The sequence below is a fragment of the Nelumbo lutea genome, chromosome 6, assembly GCF_056320005.1.
Source record: "Nelumbo lutea isolate HS-2025 chromosome 6, American lotus-T2T, whole genome shotgun sequence".
NCBI classification, from domain to species: domain Eukaryota; kingdom Viridiplantae; phylum Streptophyta; class Magnoliopsida; order Proteales; family Nelumbonaceae; genus Nelumbo; species Nelumbo lutea.
In genome coordinates, this window is record NC_142689.1 from 5,278,781 (window position 1) to 5,294,390 (window position 15,610).

At 38.5% G+C, this 15,610-nt stretch overlaps 2 protein-coding genes across 2 annotated transcripts; both read right to left on the reverse strand.

The window, feature by feature from the left end:
- Window positions 1-775: 775 nt before the first annotated feature.
- On the reverse strand, window positions 776-2,747 carry LOC148846989 (inorganic pyrophosphatase 1-like). The gene is made up of 4 exons (XM_088951489.1): window positions 2,155-2,747; window positions 1,896-2,017; window positions 1,586-1,781; window positions 776-1,327 (listed from the first exon to the last, which is right to left on the reverse strand). Exons 1-4 carry the CDS (start codon window positions 2,290-2,292, stop codon window positions 971-973), a joined length of 813 nt encoding a protein of 270 aa, XP_088807615.1. The 5' UTR covers window positions 2,293-2,747; the 3' UTR covers window positions 776-970.
- Window positions 2,748-9,436: 6,689 nt separating this feature from the next.
- On the reverse strand, window positions 9,437-15,225 carry NDL2 (N-MYC downregulated-like 2). Its single transcript, XM_088951490.1, has 11 exons — window positions 14,930-15,225; window positions 13,265-13,364; window positions 11,638-11,735; window positions 11,389-11,477; window positions 11,111-11,171; window positions 10,926-11,012; window positions 10,743-10,820; window positions 10,601-10,657; window positions 10,411-10,466; window positions 10,171-10,306; window positions 9,437-10,007 (listed from the first exon to the last, which is right to left on the reverse strand). The coding sequence occupies exons 1-11, from the start codon at window positions 14,987-14,989 to the stop codon at window positions 9,786-9,788; spliced, it is 1,044 nt and encodes a 347-aa protein (XP_088807616.1). The 5' UTR covers window positions 14,990-15,225; the 3' UTR covers window positions 9,437-9,785.
- Between the last annotated feature and the right edge of the window lie 385 nt (window positions 15,226-15,610).

Below are 15,610 nucleotides of genomic sequence, written 5' to 3' on the forward strand. Positions count from 1 at the left end.
TATCCCCACCTTATACATCAAACTTGCCCAAAAATTAGAATCAATTCATCTACCCCAATTATACTTTGGACCTAAAAATTCTGACCCTAGGCTGAACCTGGGCTGATTCAATGTTTGCTTCTTTTGTATAAAGTTGGAAGGCTAATACCCATTACTAGTTTAGTACAGGGTCGGTGGGTGTAATTTACATCGGTGCAATTTGTCAATTGATCAAACAAACGAGGGCAATAACTAGCACAAACTGTCGATAATGATAGTATGATACATCTATGATGTAAGGTTGGACCAAATCAAATGAAAGTGGAAACAAGGTTGAGATAGGAAAAAGAAAGGAATATACCACTTTGATAGATTCGAATGCCAAGAAATATTATACTATTCATGGTTAAAATTAAAAAAAAAAAAAGGATAAATGGATTATGGAAAGCACTACCACATGTGGGACAGGTAAATGCTACAACACATCGTTTAGTGAACTTCAATCATGCACCCATGGATCTCCACGTAACCAAAAAATTTAAGGAATGATAGATGGCAGAAACATCGTCCTAAGCAGAAACCTGTTCAAACTGTGTAGTCTTATCAGTGTTGTCTGTAGTTTTCTAGTGGTCAAATTACAAACTCTGTTTGCATGGTGCTGTCCCACAAAAAAAGAACTTGGTCTGCATGGATGGCCAGTAAAGGCTACAAAATTTGCAATGAAATACCTGTCTTTACGATGACGGATTCATCACCCACCGAAATATCCAAAACCCAGGAGAAAGAAACAAAGAAATTTTGCAGAGGAATAAGCACGAAGTTTCCAAAGAAACTGAAGTACAATCTGTATGCCCATTGCCTTTGCGTTTCATTGGCGTAGTACACATCAAAAACACATAGATTTACCGGTTGTTACCGGCCAAGGTTTCGGAAAGAAACAAGGGAAAATCAGAAGCCTAACATTTGATTAAGTTGTTGGGCAGCTACCATACTAATTAGGAACAGGGAGAGCTTTGGGGAGGGGTTCATAGGTAGAGATGGGAATCGTGTGGAACTTGTAATCCACAGGAATCATCTGAGCTTCTTCTTGGTCAAGGATATTGTTGATGAGTTGCAGTAAAACCCTTTCAAGATCCTCCCCAACACTCCATTCATGAATCTCTGCCTTGACTAGTAATGGGTTGCTAGAAATCAGCTCCCACAGTGGAAAGTTCTTCCTGGGCATCACATAGTCGCCTTCACGGAGCTTCAGGGTTGGGCAGAAATCACCCTTCCCATCTCCAAGGTAGATGAATCTTTTCTTCCCCTCAGCAGCTAGAGTTTCTTGTATCCTTTCAATCACCAGACCCTGATGGAATTGGAAATAACGTTAGATTGTTTTAACCCAAATTACAGAAATCACCCAAATTTTGAGAATTTGAAGGGGGATAAAAGCTGGATGTGGGCCTGACAGAGTGGGCCAAGTGGGACCCTGGGCCCATACCAAAAAGTCAAAAAGTCAGTAGAATTTTTAAAACATGTTCCCGTATGTTTGGGTCTCACTACTCACTAGAGAGTCTAGAAACTCATGCCCATTAATTAAAAAAAAAATTAAAAAAAGAATTACTTTGCACATGTTGGGAGGGCAAGGAGAATGAGGAGACGAGGTGAGATCATGGTAAGGGAAGATTCTGAGCTTTCCCTCTTCATCAACATAGCTTGGGTTGGTGTTAATCTCTGTGAAATAATCCATGAGCCCATGATGCTTCAAGATGGTCTCGATGAAGAATATATTTGCATCGCTCACAATCCTCAATTCACACCTGAAATTTTAAACATCAAAAACACGGGCTTCAGTATTTTTTTGAAAACATTTTAATGGGAAAAAAGGAAGAACAAGATGAAGAAAAAAGAAAGGGAGGGAAATAAGAATTTACCCCAGTGCATGGGCTGATTTAATGGCTGTGATGATCCGGGGATGCAATGGAGCCCGTTTCAGGCACTCTACGATGTCTTCGATTGCCTTCCCCTGTGAATGAAGCTCTCTCATCATCCTATCCTGCAAAGGTTCACAGACCAAGAACAATTTAATCTCTCTTGCTCTCAGTATCAAAATAGCCAAAACCCCATCAGTCGTTCGACGAAAAGCTGAGAACAGGGGTAGTAAGAAAAGTCCAAAGAAAAAGACAAACTAACCATTAGAGGGTTCCAAGGCATGGTCGGCAAGAGTTCATCGAACAACTGGGTGGCACCCATCTCGTCAACCACCCAATTATCGCTATCGTAATCGATAATCGTCTTGTCGAAGTCGAAAATCACCACGATCCCTGCCATTTCCGAGACCCGAAACTCCTTTTCCGGCGTCGAGAAAGTGCTCGTCAGTGTGCCAAAGAAAGCAAAAGATGGTTCGAATTTCGAACTTTGGTTGCAGGCAACGAGAGGAGGGATGGAGTTATTTATAGCACAAGGGCATGTGTTCGAGAAGCAACAGCGGGTGAAAATGGCGGGACGGGCCCAGGAGAGATTTTGGATGCCAAGGAATATTACGTGTTAGTGGGTAGTGGCTACCCTTTTGGTTTCCAACCTAATCACGCTCTACCCACAAATTACCAAATTCTAGATTTTCAAAGAACCAGCCAAACATCGCCATAGTTTCTTTCAATGGAATCACGTAATCATATCCGTCGGATCTCGAGACCATTGACCTGATAGAGTGAGATAAAGTTCAGCTTTCTTTAATCTAACGGCTGACAGCTCCAAGTACAACTTCTACTGGGATTTGGACTGCTTTGGTATATCTTTCTCCAGTTCTCCTTCTTTGACAGAAACCCCGGAATACGAGGAATATTCGCTGTGAGAATAAGAATAATGGGTTGGGTCGGGTACCTTTTAACCCGCGTTTGCTGGAATATCCAAAGCATGCGTGACTCTGATTTGACGTGAGATGCTTACCTAATATAAAGGAAGGTAGTGATGTTCCTAAACTAAAATCCTAATGTAATGGGTGTGTTGGTTGGTCCCCCATAAGATGGGCCAGCAGCTTATGGATTGGGGGCCCATCAATGCATGAGAACGACCAATTGGATGAGGGGGATATTCACGATGTTCTGTTGCAGTGGAGGAAGGGAATAAATATAAGAATAGGTGCGATTAATAAGTGCAAGAGGGAATTTGATCCAACGGTGAGGAGAGAGAGAGATGGTCATAGAATATTTGGAGAGTGTTCTGGTGATAGTGGATTCATGCATGGCGAATAGGCACTTAGGCAGGGATATTGGGGATTATTGGATTATAATAGGTGTTGGCGCAACTATTTATTTAATTAAGTAGTTAATCGATCCCTGAATGCTTTTCAAAGTCCGCTTCCACTTAGTTTAGGAATCTGATTGTCTGCTCAAACCAGTTTTGGGCCGGTAGGCCCAGTAGGCCACACGGAACTGCCAACCTTCTTTGAACCCAACAACCAGGAAAACCTGGACTACCGGACCGGACTTACTAATACAAGGAAACGTGGGCCCGTGGGCCGGAGATAAATGATGAACTCGATTCCTTGTTTCTTTGGGGCACACGTTAAGAGGAGATAAATGAGTGGTCTGGAGTGGGGACGGGGAGTATGACGGCCACCGTAATATTCAACTTTTTTACGGTCCAATAATAATCGGTCTCTAGCTCCGGGGATATGAACCGACCTTGTCACGTTTATTTATTTATTTATTTATTTATTTTTGCATAACCAGTATATATATGACTTGCCATCTGGACACTTACGGTCGAATAAAGTTCTCAGTTTTGGAATCAGATATTCTTATTTTGAACGCCCTGCTGCTCTGATTGGACCGTCTCGTAACAGTATATATTAGCTACGTGGCACGTGAGAGAAGATATAGCAAAATAAAAGAAGTAAAATTTTGGGGCATTGATGGTTTTTTAACCCTATAGCGTGTCAATATCATCAAATAGAATAAAATTTGTAAGAGACTCAATGATTGTCGTTGTAGTATAGTGGTGAGTATTCCCGCATGTCACCCGGGTGACCCGGGTTTGATCCCCGCCAACGGCGCTATTATGATTTTTTGATTTTTTGATTTTTTTCCCGATGTAAGGAAGGCCGTGAATTGGTGAACATGTTCATTGACATTAGCAAAAAATTGAACCAATCCGCGAATCCGACCCAACCCAATCCAAAAAAATAGGGTTAGGGTCTCATATTTAACAAACCGAATGTAAAAATGACCCGACCCAATCCGAAAAAACTGGGTTGGGTTGGGTTGGATCATGGGTCAACCCATTGATCCAATTGTCAAGTCTAATTGGAATTATTTATGTATTGTTAGAAGTTTTCATTCTTTAACTTTTATTATTTTGTCTTTATTTTTTTTTTTACTCTTTAAATTGTTAAATGTTCAGAATTTTAAGGTTAATTCTTTTAATTTTGACATTTTTTATGTAATTTTTCTTTATTTTTTAAATTTAAATTATTTTTTGAATGACTCAAATTGACCCATGAGTTAACCCTAACCCGAACATTTAGGATTAGGGTCTAGCATTTGAAAACTTGACCTAAAATCAACCCGAAATACCTTAACTCAATATAAACCCGACCCACCCAACCCGATTGCAAGGTCTACATGTTCAGTCTAAAAATGCCCCCAACAGTCAAAAGTTAACTCGAGAATATATATAATTCTTCCGAATAAATTCTGGAGACGTTGATTTTAGGTCTCTTTATTCCTCAGAATCAGAATTGGAATGGAATCGTGTGTTTCTATAGTTTGTGGTTTAGAGAGGAATTAAAGTGGGAATTGAAATTAGTAAAAATGGAATTTTATTCTCAAGAACGGCCCAGATTTTGGAGATGTTCCTGTGTTCTCAGTTTAAAAATTGCAAAAGTTTTCATTCCGGGGTTTTTTCAAACTATACCCTTTTCATCGATGTTCTTTGATTACAAATCCCCCCATCAGGCTTATAGTTTTTCTAAAATAACAAAAATAGAAAATTTATTAAATAAATTATCAAAAGTTAGAGGGTATTATTGACTTAAATTTTGGGGGAGGCAATTCTGATCAGATGTTGTAGTATAGTGGTGAGTATTCCCGCCTGTCACCGGGTGACCCGGGTTCGATCCCCGGCAACGGCGAATAATGTTTTTAAAACTTGAACAAAAAAAAGCTCGTAAGCTCTTTTACGCTTTGTTTGGTTTGTAGAAAAAGGTAGAAAAACCCGATATAAGTTTTGTAAAAATTTCCCTACTTTTCCTTTTCTTTCTCTACTTTTTTCTTCAAACCAAACACGGTTTTATAAAACTGCCGCACATCTCGCTCAGTTCGTATGTTAACTGGTTTCCTACTTGCTGTCACCACTTCGTAAGAGAGTCCGATATCATAAAAGTGGTAACCATGGGTTTTGATTAATCAAACCATATAAAAAAAAAAAAACCTAAACATATGAACCGGACCAAATAACAGCAGAAAGCCAGAAACAGAACACAGTAACAGAAAAAAAAAAAAAAAAAAACAAACAAACAAAGAGCCTAAGAACATTGAGAGAAAAAAGGGGAAAAAATAACAAAGAAAAGACAACTACTACACTAAATAAGACTTTAACCTGGACAGGTCACAGCAAACTGAAATCAAAAGATTTCCCCGACTCAGCAGCAAGTCACCATGACTATTAAAATCATTAGCAGTCACCTTTTCAATTAACACCTTACACTCCTGTTTCAAAAATAAGTAAATAACCGAATCCAGATTCAAGGAATTAGCTGTTTTTAGAGCATCTGATAGGGCTTTAGCTTCAGCAAATAAGGAAGAGGCTGCTTTCACTGGACCAGACTTGGCTAGAAGGCAGATTCCTTCATGATCTCTGAACACAAATCCAAAAGAAGCTTTATTCGAATCGATAAAACCACCATCCACATTTACTTTAGTGCAGCCTATAGAGTTTTCTGATCTCAGGGACAAGGTGTGAGATCTCTCCACTATATATCTGCGAGTGGAAGCAATCTTTCTCAAAAAACAAAAAAAAACATTTTCATCCTTCCAGATTTCCCATAAACAGTTAGCACAATTGGCTAAAATATCTGCATTTTTTCCACCAAACTCCTTAACAAGAAACATAAACCAATTATCGAAACAACCAATATGGCTGAGATGATTCAAATTAATACCAGATCCTACTCCTAACCTTATCACAGTAAACCAAAGCATGAAGAATGGATTCATTGCTAGAATCACATCTTTCACAGATGGGAGAGTCATATATTTTTCTAATGAAAAGGTTTTTCCTCACTGCTATACTACTCAAACAGCACTTCCACAAGAAATTAAATATTTTTGGCTCCACTGGGATATGCCAGAGAACTTTCCATCCTTCATGAGGAACCTTGGTGCAGGCTTTACATTTTCAGTCTTCACTAGACTATCATACGTAACTTTATATGCTAATTTAACTGAAAAAAAAATGCCTTTTTCATTTTGGGTCCACACTACTCTATCTTCCCACAAGTTTTTTGATGAATCTATTTCTTTGATTTTTTCAATTGTAGAAGGGGGAAAGATTGATTGAGCTTCTCAACATCCCAACTCCATGGGTTCTGATTTAACAGTTCAGACACAAAACAAGTCTACCAGGTTCTGGTCTCAATCCAACAGGTCTGAGGTCTTCTAAACTTGGGATCCAAGGGTCATCCAAACTAAGATATTATCACCCCTATTAATTTTCCAAACTAAACCTCTCTCAATCACTTTTCTCCCCTCCAAGACACTCTTCCAACCCCAAGATTGCCCACTCCTACTCTTGGCTTTTAAGAAATGCATACTTAGAAAATATTTGGCTTTCAAAGTTCTGGCTTAGAGGCTTGATGAGTCACAGCACAACCTCCAAGCTAATTTCAAAAGCAAGGCAAGGCTAAAAGTATGAGGATCTTTGAAACCAAGACCCCATAATTCCCTAAAATACCCTCAAGTTTTCTCACAATAGGATAAACAGTCTTTAGCTAGCATATCATTACATTTAGTTCGCATGTGAGATAGCATGTGACTGTTATAATATTTAAAACCCAATTTTATCCTCCTATTATTCTTCACCATCTTTGATTTTAGGCTTTTAGGGTTCTTTTGGCACTCGCCCATCGCTCATAAGGTCTGGAACCAGGTTTTAACATTTTCCGTGTAATTTGTCTGGAATTGAATCCGCATCAAAATGCTGGAGCGAACCAACTAATATTCCAACTAAGCCACTCAATTGATCTGGTATTGGGTTTGGAGGCCTCAAAACCCAACCTGACGGGCTGACATCGCCCTAGACATGACATCTTAAATGGAAGAACCACTCTCGAAGCTGGTTTCTCTGCCTCCCTCTACAACTGATATTTTCATTTTCTCACAAATTTCTGCCATAGGCTACTCGCAGGGGACCATGTCCTTGTTTTTTTATTCATAAGGCTGCATTTGTTTTAGGTGTAAATTCAATTTTACACCGATCAAAAATATAAGTCGGTTATAGATGGAAATTAGAACCGGTTGTTTTTCAATATTTACACCGATCATGTTTGGTTGTAAAGGTGTAAATTTTGATGAAAATTTTTGTCGGTATTTAAAATACACATCGATGTTTGAAACAGGAGATGCAATAAAGGATTTGACTGACTTGGACTGATATCCTTGCCCATGTAGCTTTTACAATTAACCAAGTAACCGGGAGTAGCCAATGAGAAATCCCACGGAAGAGGAGGGGCAATAGAGTAAAATGAACTGACTTGGACTGATATCTGCATCTGACGGGTTGTTGTCGGCATTGTCAAGAGAGCTGGCTATTGAATATCAATATATTGAGGAGGGGCAATAGAGTAAAATGGACAAGCTTGGGATGGAAGAAAAGTGAGATGGAATTTGACATGTGGTGGTTATGTCCGGAAGGGCTAGCTCTTTATTGTACATCCAACAGCGGATTCTTCTGCAATGTTGGTACCAGCCAACAACAACCATGTGATTGATTGTAAATCCAACGTTCCACATTAAACCAATGGTAGGCAAGTGATCCTAACCGTAAATGCGGCTTCTGAGTGGGTTTCGTGAGGAGTGAAGGTAGAGGAGAGAAGGCGAAAACAAAGGAGGCTAGGAGAAGGTAGAGGAGAGAATAAGTAAAAGCTGAAATTTTTTTCCTCCGACCTTTTTTTGTAAACTGGTCCGGAAGAGTTTGACACTACAATCGTTTTTCTAGTCCGAGGAGGGCATGAATTTGGAGTTTTCTTCCACTGAATCCGGCGACGAATAAATTGTTGAGAAGGAGATAAAGGAGCAACAATTTGAGGGACTTGCCTGGTTCAGATTTCTCCAATCTCTCTTCGATACTGTTTCTCTGACCTTTTTCTGTTCACTGGTTCATCGGGGGAGAGTATGATCTCGAACCGGATATTCCACGGAGAAGCAACGGCACTAACGAGAGAGAGAGAGAGCAAATGAAAAATTGGGGAACATAGACGTTAGAGTGAGAAGAGTTTTACTTCAATGGTAAAACAAGTAGGTTTTACATCAATAATTTTGAAGTATTTTTCACATCAATTATCAACGTAAAAGGATTTAAGAATGGAGTTTTACAGAGTGTAAATATACACTCTATCCAAATCAAACTGGGGTGTAAAGTACGAGTTTGGATCTCCTGTCCAGGAGAACCCTGTCCACGTTTACTATGCAGAGGATGAGATGTGAGCGGGAGATCCGGACTCGTAAAGTTTACCCCAATTTGATTTTACACCTCAAACAAGTGCTGTGGGGAAGGTGTAGGGGCAGATTTTGTAAGGAGAAAATCCAAATTCCACTCACAATACATGGAATTTCCAAATAAAATCCCAAGTTCCCAATTGAGAATATCTCCACATTTGGATGTTTTCGTTCATGTAAAGATGTATGTATTTGATTCCGTTCATGTTTATTGGATAAAAGTTTATACTTTATTTGCTAGTAAAATTGAAAAATGCAATAATTACAACCATTTCTGACCACTACGTGCCACCATGCTCCACATAGCATAACAGTAATAAAACATCCTAACCGTTTGTGAAAACTTTAAAAATAACTTTACAAAAGGGTGGCATGCATAAAAAAATAAACTTTTTTCAGAAAGAGAAAATACTGAAATGACACCATTAATAAACGTTTACTGAATAAATGTAAATAGAACAAAGCACCCTCGCTGCCAAATGCATGACACTTAAGGCTCTATTTGGTTTGAAGGAGAATGTAGGAAAAGGTAGGAAAAGGAAGGGACCTTTCCCTACTTTTTCCTTCAAACCAAACACTGCCTAATGTGTTGTGAGAAATTTGCTAGGACAAATAGTGTGGATTAAATTCAAATTTTTTTTGTCAACACGTGAAATCAAAGAGACCCTTTTGACCAAATCTCACATGAAATCACACACAATAACTAGTAATTATATACCACATAACGCAAGCTGCTTCTTGAGGCAACCACCGCAACATTTTCTTGAGAGCCAAAAGAGGCTAATTCCACCACATTTATTATAATTGCTCGTCAACATCATAATTCATAAATAATTTGTTTGTGAGGATTTACAGACAGAACAGCTCTGCTCAGCTCAAAATGACTTATGACTAGTTACAAATGAATGAATTCAACTCCACTCTCTCTGTCTCTCACTATAAAAATAAAAAATAAATATGTATGTATTCCTTTTTTTCCCCCTTCCTTCTATCACTTCACTCGGCTATCTACAATCCCCCAACAATTCTTCCGCATGACTAATGATCCGCCACTACCACCAATGAATAGAAAATATACAACAGGGGTTTTCCTTTCTGCTGCTGCTCTCAAACTTGCAAAGAAACCCGTGTCTTTATCGGCTTTAGCTTCAAGCCCATGCTCTCTGGTGAAAGCAGCTCCGGAGATATGCATGACGGGCTCAACGGGCTCCTCGGGCTGTTACTCAGATGGCATGGCCTGTACAACCCATATCCCATTAGAAAGTACTCCATGGGTATCAACATTGCGTGAGGCTGCTCCTCTGTCACCATCGATCCACAAACCTGAACCTGTTACCACCCCCCACAATGCAACCGTCTTCTTCATTAGGCAAAATATTGCATTTTTGCACGATCAAGCATTTCCTACCTATATGCTTTCATCTCTTGATTCGATTTCTAACCAACTAATGAATCGCATTGCTCACATGATATAAAAGATGTAAATATATACCTCAACCAAGGCACTGTATCTCCTGTCAAGTTTTGAGCTCATGTGGATGGCTTCCAAGTAAAAAGGAGAGTTGTCACCAACAAATACTAGCGTCCGGCAATGTAGTTTCTTCAATCCTTCAGTGAGGTCATATCTCCTGCCATATGGAAATATCAGATACTTGTACAGCTCTTCAAGCAGCAGCTAATTCCAAAACAATCACATCATAATAAGAAACAGATTTTAAGGAGGAAGTTTTACCCACTAATGGCCTGAAGAAACCGTAAAACATTTGTGCTCTGCCTTTCATCCAGCAACTGTAGCAACAAAACACAAGCTTACGAATCAAACAAACGCTCATCCCTTGACTACCCAAATATTAAAATAGCAGCAGCAGGGGCATATCCACACTAAAGAGTGGAAGAATAAAAAACAAGTGTTGGGTACCCACTCTTCTGCATGCCTGTACAATATCTGATTCCGGGACTTGTGCATCACCACGAACTTCCTGGTAAAACATTAGCAAATTTATCAGCATACAGAAATGATGAACATGAATAAGGCATCAAATGTAATTACAAAGCACTAAATACCGGGCCAAAGTAACGCTGAAGCAAGATTTCCTTCAACATACCACACATCCCATAAAAATAGAGCAAATTTGACATCACCTGCAAGTAAGTAGCCATTTTAAATATAAGACTAGTATCATAAACAGAACAGCTTAGTAATGTTTCACCACAAGGGCTGATGTGAGGGAGAAAGAGAGAGGGAACCTTATTATACAACCACTCAGTCCACGAAGGAGCTTTACATAGAGGAGAAACAAGTATCAAACCAATTACCCGCTCCCTGTATTTCATCTGTAACAGAAGTGGTAAAAACACCATATCAATAAAAACCCATAAATAATAAAGCTATCCAAAATACACACACAAGCTGCTCTACAAAGATTGCATACAGCAAATAGGGTAAGGATGTAAGCACCCGCTGTCACCCCCATACACATCACTGCACCAAGCCTGAAAAGAGAATTGCAGCCAAGTGATCAGAATTAACTCCTTGCTCTGTTTCACTTTTCCTTTTTCTTACTACATGCATGTATTAAACAGAATGTCTTAATCCTGATGTAAGACAAGTGACTATTGCCAAAGAATCATTGGTATGAACGAGACAACAGAGATCAATAAAAAAACTAGAGTAAATAGATAAACAGAGCAACTAGAGCACTGGGATTACCCAAAGTAGTCAAGAACCTCCGCAACCTGATCCGCTAGGTCATCAACAGAAGGCACAGGGATATCAGGAGAAATTGCAGCAGCTCCCAACTGCAAGAACTCTTGAGGAAAGCACAAGAGTAAAACCATGTAAATAATAGCATTCAAGAAGATATGCATCTTTTAGTCAAACTTAAAAGAAAAGAAAACAAGATAAAACAAAATCAACAATGAAAACAAAATCCTTTATCAAGTGCACCAAGTTACCGACCTCATGCCCGGGAGGACTAATATGATAAATGCAGAAGTTATGAAGTAGCAAAGAAGCAGCTTCTGGACAAAAGAACAATCCTTGGAAACAGGACATATCTGCCCAAACACAGTAAAAGTAAGAGAAAATTAAATTAGCTATTAAGCATTTATAATATTTCGCTAGAGAAGTTCAATCAACTTTAAACAGAAACACTTCAGATTATAAGTGGCTTCACTAGCACAGCAGAAAGTCCTCAAATTGGTGACAGAAACACTTTGTCAAATTCAAAGTCTTTGTCTAAAATGTCAACTTATTTCCGAATCAAGTTTCAAAATATTGACACCCACGACAGACATTTTTTGCATTTCATATGATTCAAATGGCCAGAACTCATTTTTTTAGCCTAGGTGGGGTTCTAATGTTTAACTATAAAGAAATCCCCTAACTCCCTGTATTTGGTGTTTCGGTGGATTAAAAAACCAGTACATGCGATATTTGAACCTTGTTCCTATCTTTCCATTTCCATGGGTACCAACCAAAAAAATATTACTGAAATCAGTATATTCCCATTGAAAACTACTAGCACTATGTGGAGTACATGATGACCACTTTGAGCTAGCCTGAAATTCTATTTGAAATGATGCTAAATTTTAGCTTTTTGTTTGTTTAAATAGATTATTTTGTTGATCTGTTAGAATCATTTGAAACGATGCTAAACTTACTGTTATTATGTAGTTTTAACTCTATAAGTCTAGAAGGCAACTCCACAGCATATTGATAATCCAAAAAGGTGTACCTATACTTCCTTTTTCACATCACAAAATATCAGTATATATTTCCACCATGTCTATAACCTTACAAATCCATACAACATTTTTTATATTCCTGACACGTTTTCTTGGATGACCATTATTTCCACTGACACTGAAATTTTAAACCCTCTTCAATGTATAAACCATTGAATTAAGGCAACAAAACAATTAGACATTCATTCTGTTTATGTTTCACCCATGAGGCCTACCTGTAAGTTTTTTTGTTATCTACTTTTGTATTTTCAGGAAGTAACCACTAATGTCCCAAGTTTATGGGAGGTCGTTTTGCATGGACAGATGACATGTCCGTGTTGGGCATGAGTCTGAGTCTGCCACTCCACAGGTTCTTAAGAACACTTCATAACAACCCCATTTTATCTCCTGGATTATTTGGCATAAATGAACAGCTAATGTACAAGATGAATGTCATTTTCAGTAATCAAATGTTACTTGGTGAAAAAATCAACATCTTAGTTCCCTTTTTTGTTGGTATAGAATGTTAGGATTCTAAAGTTATGAACTATTTTAATAGATATGCTTTTACATCAACATGTCTGTGAGTTCAAGTTTTCTCATCTTGCTGAGTCAAACTCTTGGACATGCATAGCCGCATAGGATTCCAACTGCCATGTCCATGTCCATGCAACACTGCTAGGAGGAGGTAGCCAAAATTATTTAGGATAGAGATGATTCTAATACAGAACAGGATCTGTGTAAACTACAAGAACCACAACATTTAAAGTAAGCTCTTGTTAAATCTTTCCAAGGGGCCAAAGAGGTTCCTACAATGAAACAAGGATCATCTTAGCTCCATCTTAAACTACTGCACTTACGATTTAGAGCTAAATCAGGGTAAGTAACAAGTGCTGGCTTGTCCTGATCTCCAAACACAGCAACAGAAATGGAACCACGGCCAGTTTGTACAAGATGTTCCTGGAACAGATTATACAAAGCATAAATGTAAGTAAATAATATTTAATACTTCAAAGGTTTATTGTGTGTCTGTGCATCTGAGAGAGTGAAGAATGCATATCAATCTGCAAGCAAAATATTTTAGATTTATATGGAAAATTGTCAAAGATTTGTGACACATGGTAACTAATCCCCTTTAACATGAAGGTAAAACTGACTGAAAGGTTGAAGTGCCCTTTATTCCCTTAGGCATGGATACCTTATAAGCATACCTACTTTGCAGTGCCTATAACGGTAAATAAAAGTTTACTGATTCCGATCATTCTAATCATTCAGCAAGCTGTAAAGAGCAGTTTAAAAGGGAAACAAAAAATATCCCATTATGAAGGAAAACAAACATTGACATGTATGCTGCTTGCCAGCATATTTCAAACTCCTTTCAAGAATCAATAAAAATTAAAATCAGATGAAAAAAGAATGGGGAAATAGTGGAGATATAAGCAAAAGAATCAAAACAAAGGAAAGGAGATAATGATGGAATCACAATGGTGTTAGAGAATTAACAAAACACTGTTTACTCGATAAGAACTGATAGAAAAACTTTAATTCCCCTGACTCATGGGAATAGCGTGTTATTTAAGTAAGGAATCTGGATAGAAACAAGACAAGGAATTTAGGAAGAATCCCCTGGAGGAAGGAGTAAAACTCTAACAATTTAACAATTAAAAAGACAGGGACCTCTTCCAACCAATTGGGTGGGAGAGGACGAAAAGCAGTGAAGAATTATATAACCTAATCAGTTAGAAGACTTGGGGCCAACTCTCCCTCCATTCCAAATTACACATTCTAATAAAGAAGCAAACAAAAGAAGCCGCAAATATGTTATAGCTTCTGATACTGGCTCTAAAGTCCATGATGGTCATAGAATTGTAAAACAATGGCTTAAAGAAGAAATTTTGAGATTCACAGAAATCATTAATATAGATATTCATAGCATGAAAAACAACTAAAACTTGGAATATTTCCCCAACAATGCCAAAAGGCTTTAGATTGTTGCGCTGGCAACGAGAAATAAAAGTTAAAAGGAATTAGAACAGCAATACTAAGATTCATAACCACCTCCATTACTTAGCAAAACCTTCCAAAGCCAAACCAGAATTGGCAAAAAACAAAAGATACAAAAACGAATAGAAAGACGAGTGCAAGGGCAAAATCCATTAAAGAATCCCTAAATAAAAAATTGCGATACATTCAAACCTCCATTCTCAAATAACGTATACACAATCTAACTTCATAAACCAAAAAAAAAAAAGAAGATGAAGAGGAAGAAGAAGAAGAGAAAACTTCTTTCTCCAAAAGAGAATCCAAAGCGCGAAGTTTGGATATTGAAAATTGGCAATAAATAATCAAACTAGAATAATAAAAAGCCGCAAGATCTGCTTTTTCGCCAACCGAAGCTTGAATATTTCCGCAAAAATCGAACCAAACGATTCAATAGAACGCACATTAAAAAAATACATATCAAAACTAAAAAGAAATGAAGCTCTACATCTTTATCCCCCTCTCTGGTCAGGGAAGAACCTAACCTTTCCACCGAGAGAAATCATCTCCATATCAACGGAAACTGAACCGCTGGAATCTGCCATGGCCGCGGTTCTCTAATGTCTGAAAGCCGAAACCTTCTCTCTCCCTATCTCTCAATGTTCTCTCCTCTCTTTCTCTCTCTCTCTCTTCCGCCGTGGCTTGAAGAATTCTGGATTTGGCATCGACTTCTTATAAATGAAGCGATTCTCGCTCTCGAATTTCTAACTGCGGCTTATTAACCACGGTTAACCCCCACCGACGCTTTCTCCTCAGCAGCTGCTCGAACGTCCGGTCCCGCACTAACAGGATATAACCTGAGACCCTGGTTATCTTAACCACGGTTAGCTAAACGGATTGGTATGAAATGCCACCGAATTTACCAAAATAACCTCAGTGTGATTAAGTTAGGTTTTTACGGTTAAGCCTTTTAGTTTTAACTAAACAAGGTAGTTGTTGGGTCATCCTGGTTGTCTTGTTTTGTGTCGCGGGTCCCATTTGATGATGCACGGCTGATGCTCACTTGAAAATACAGGTAAGCTGCTAAAAGGCTTACTGACATCCACGATTGGAATCCGATGGGTTGATTGATAACAATCGAACGGTTGGATTCGTTGTACCCACAGGAAGCATGTGCTGTTACAGGTTGGTAATCCGTCATTCGTGTCTTTAGCGTTTACCATGGA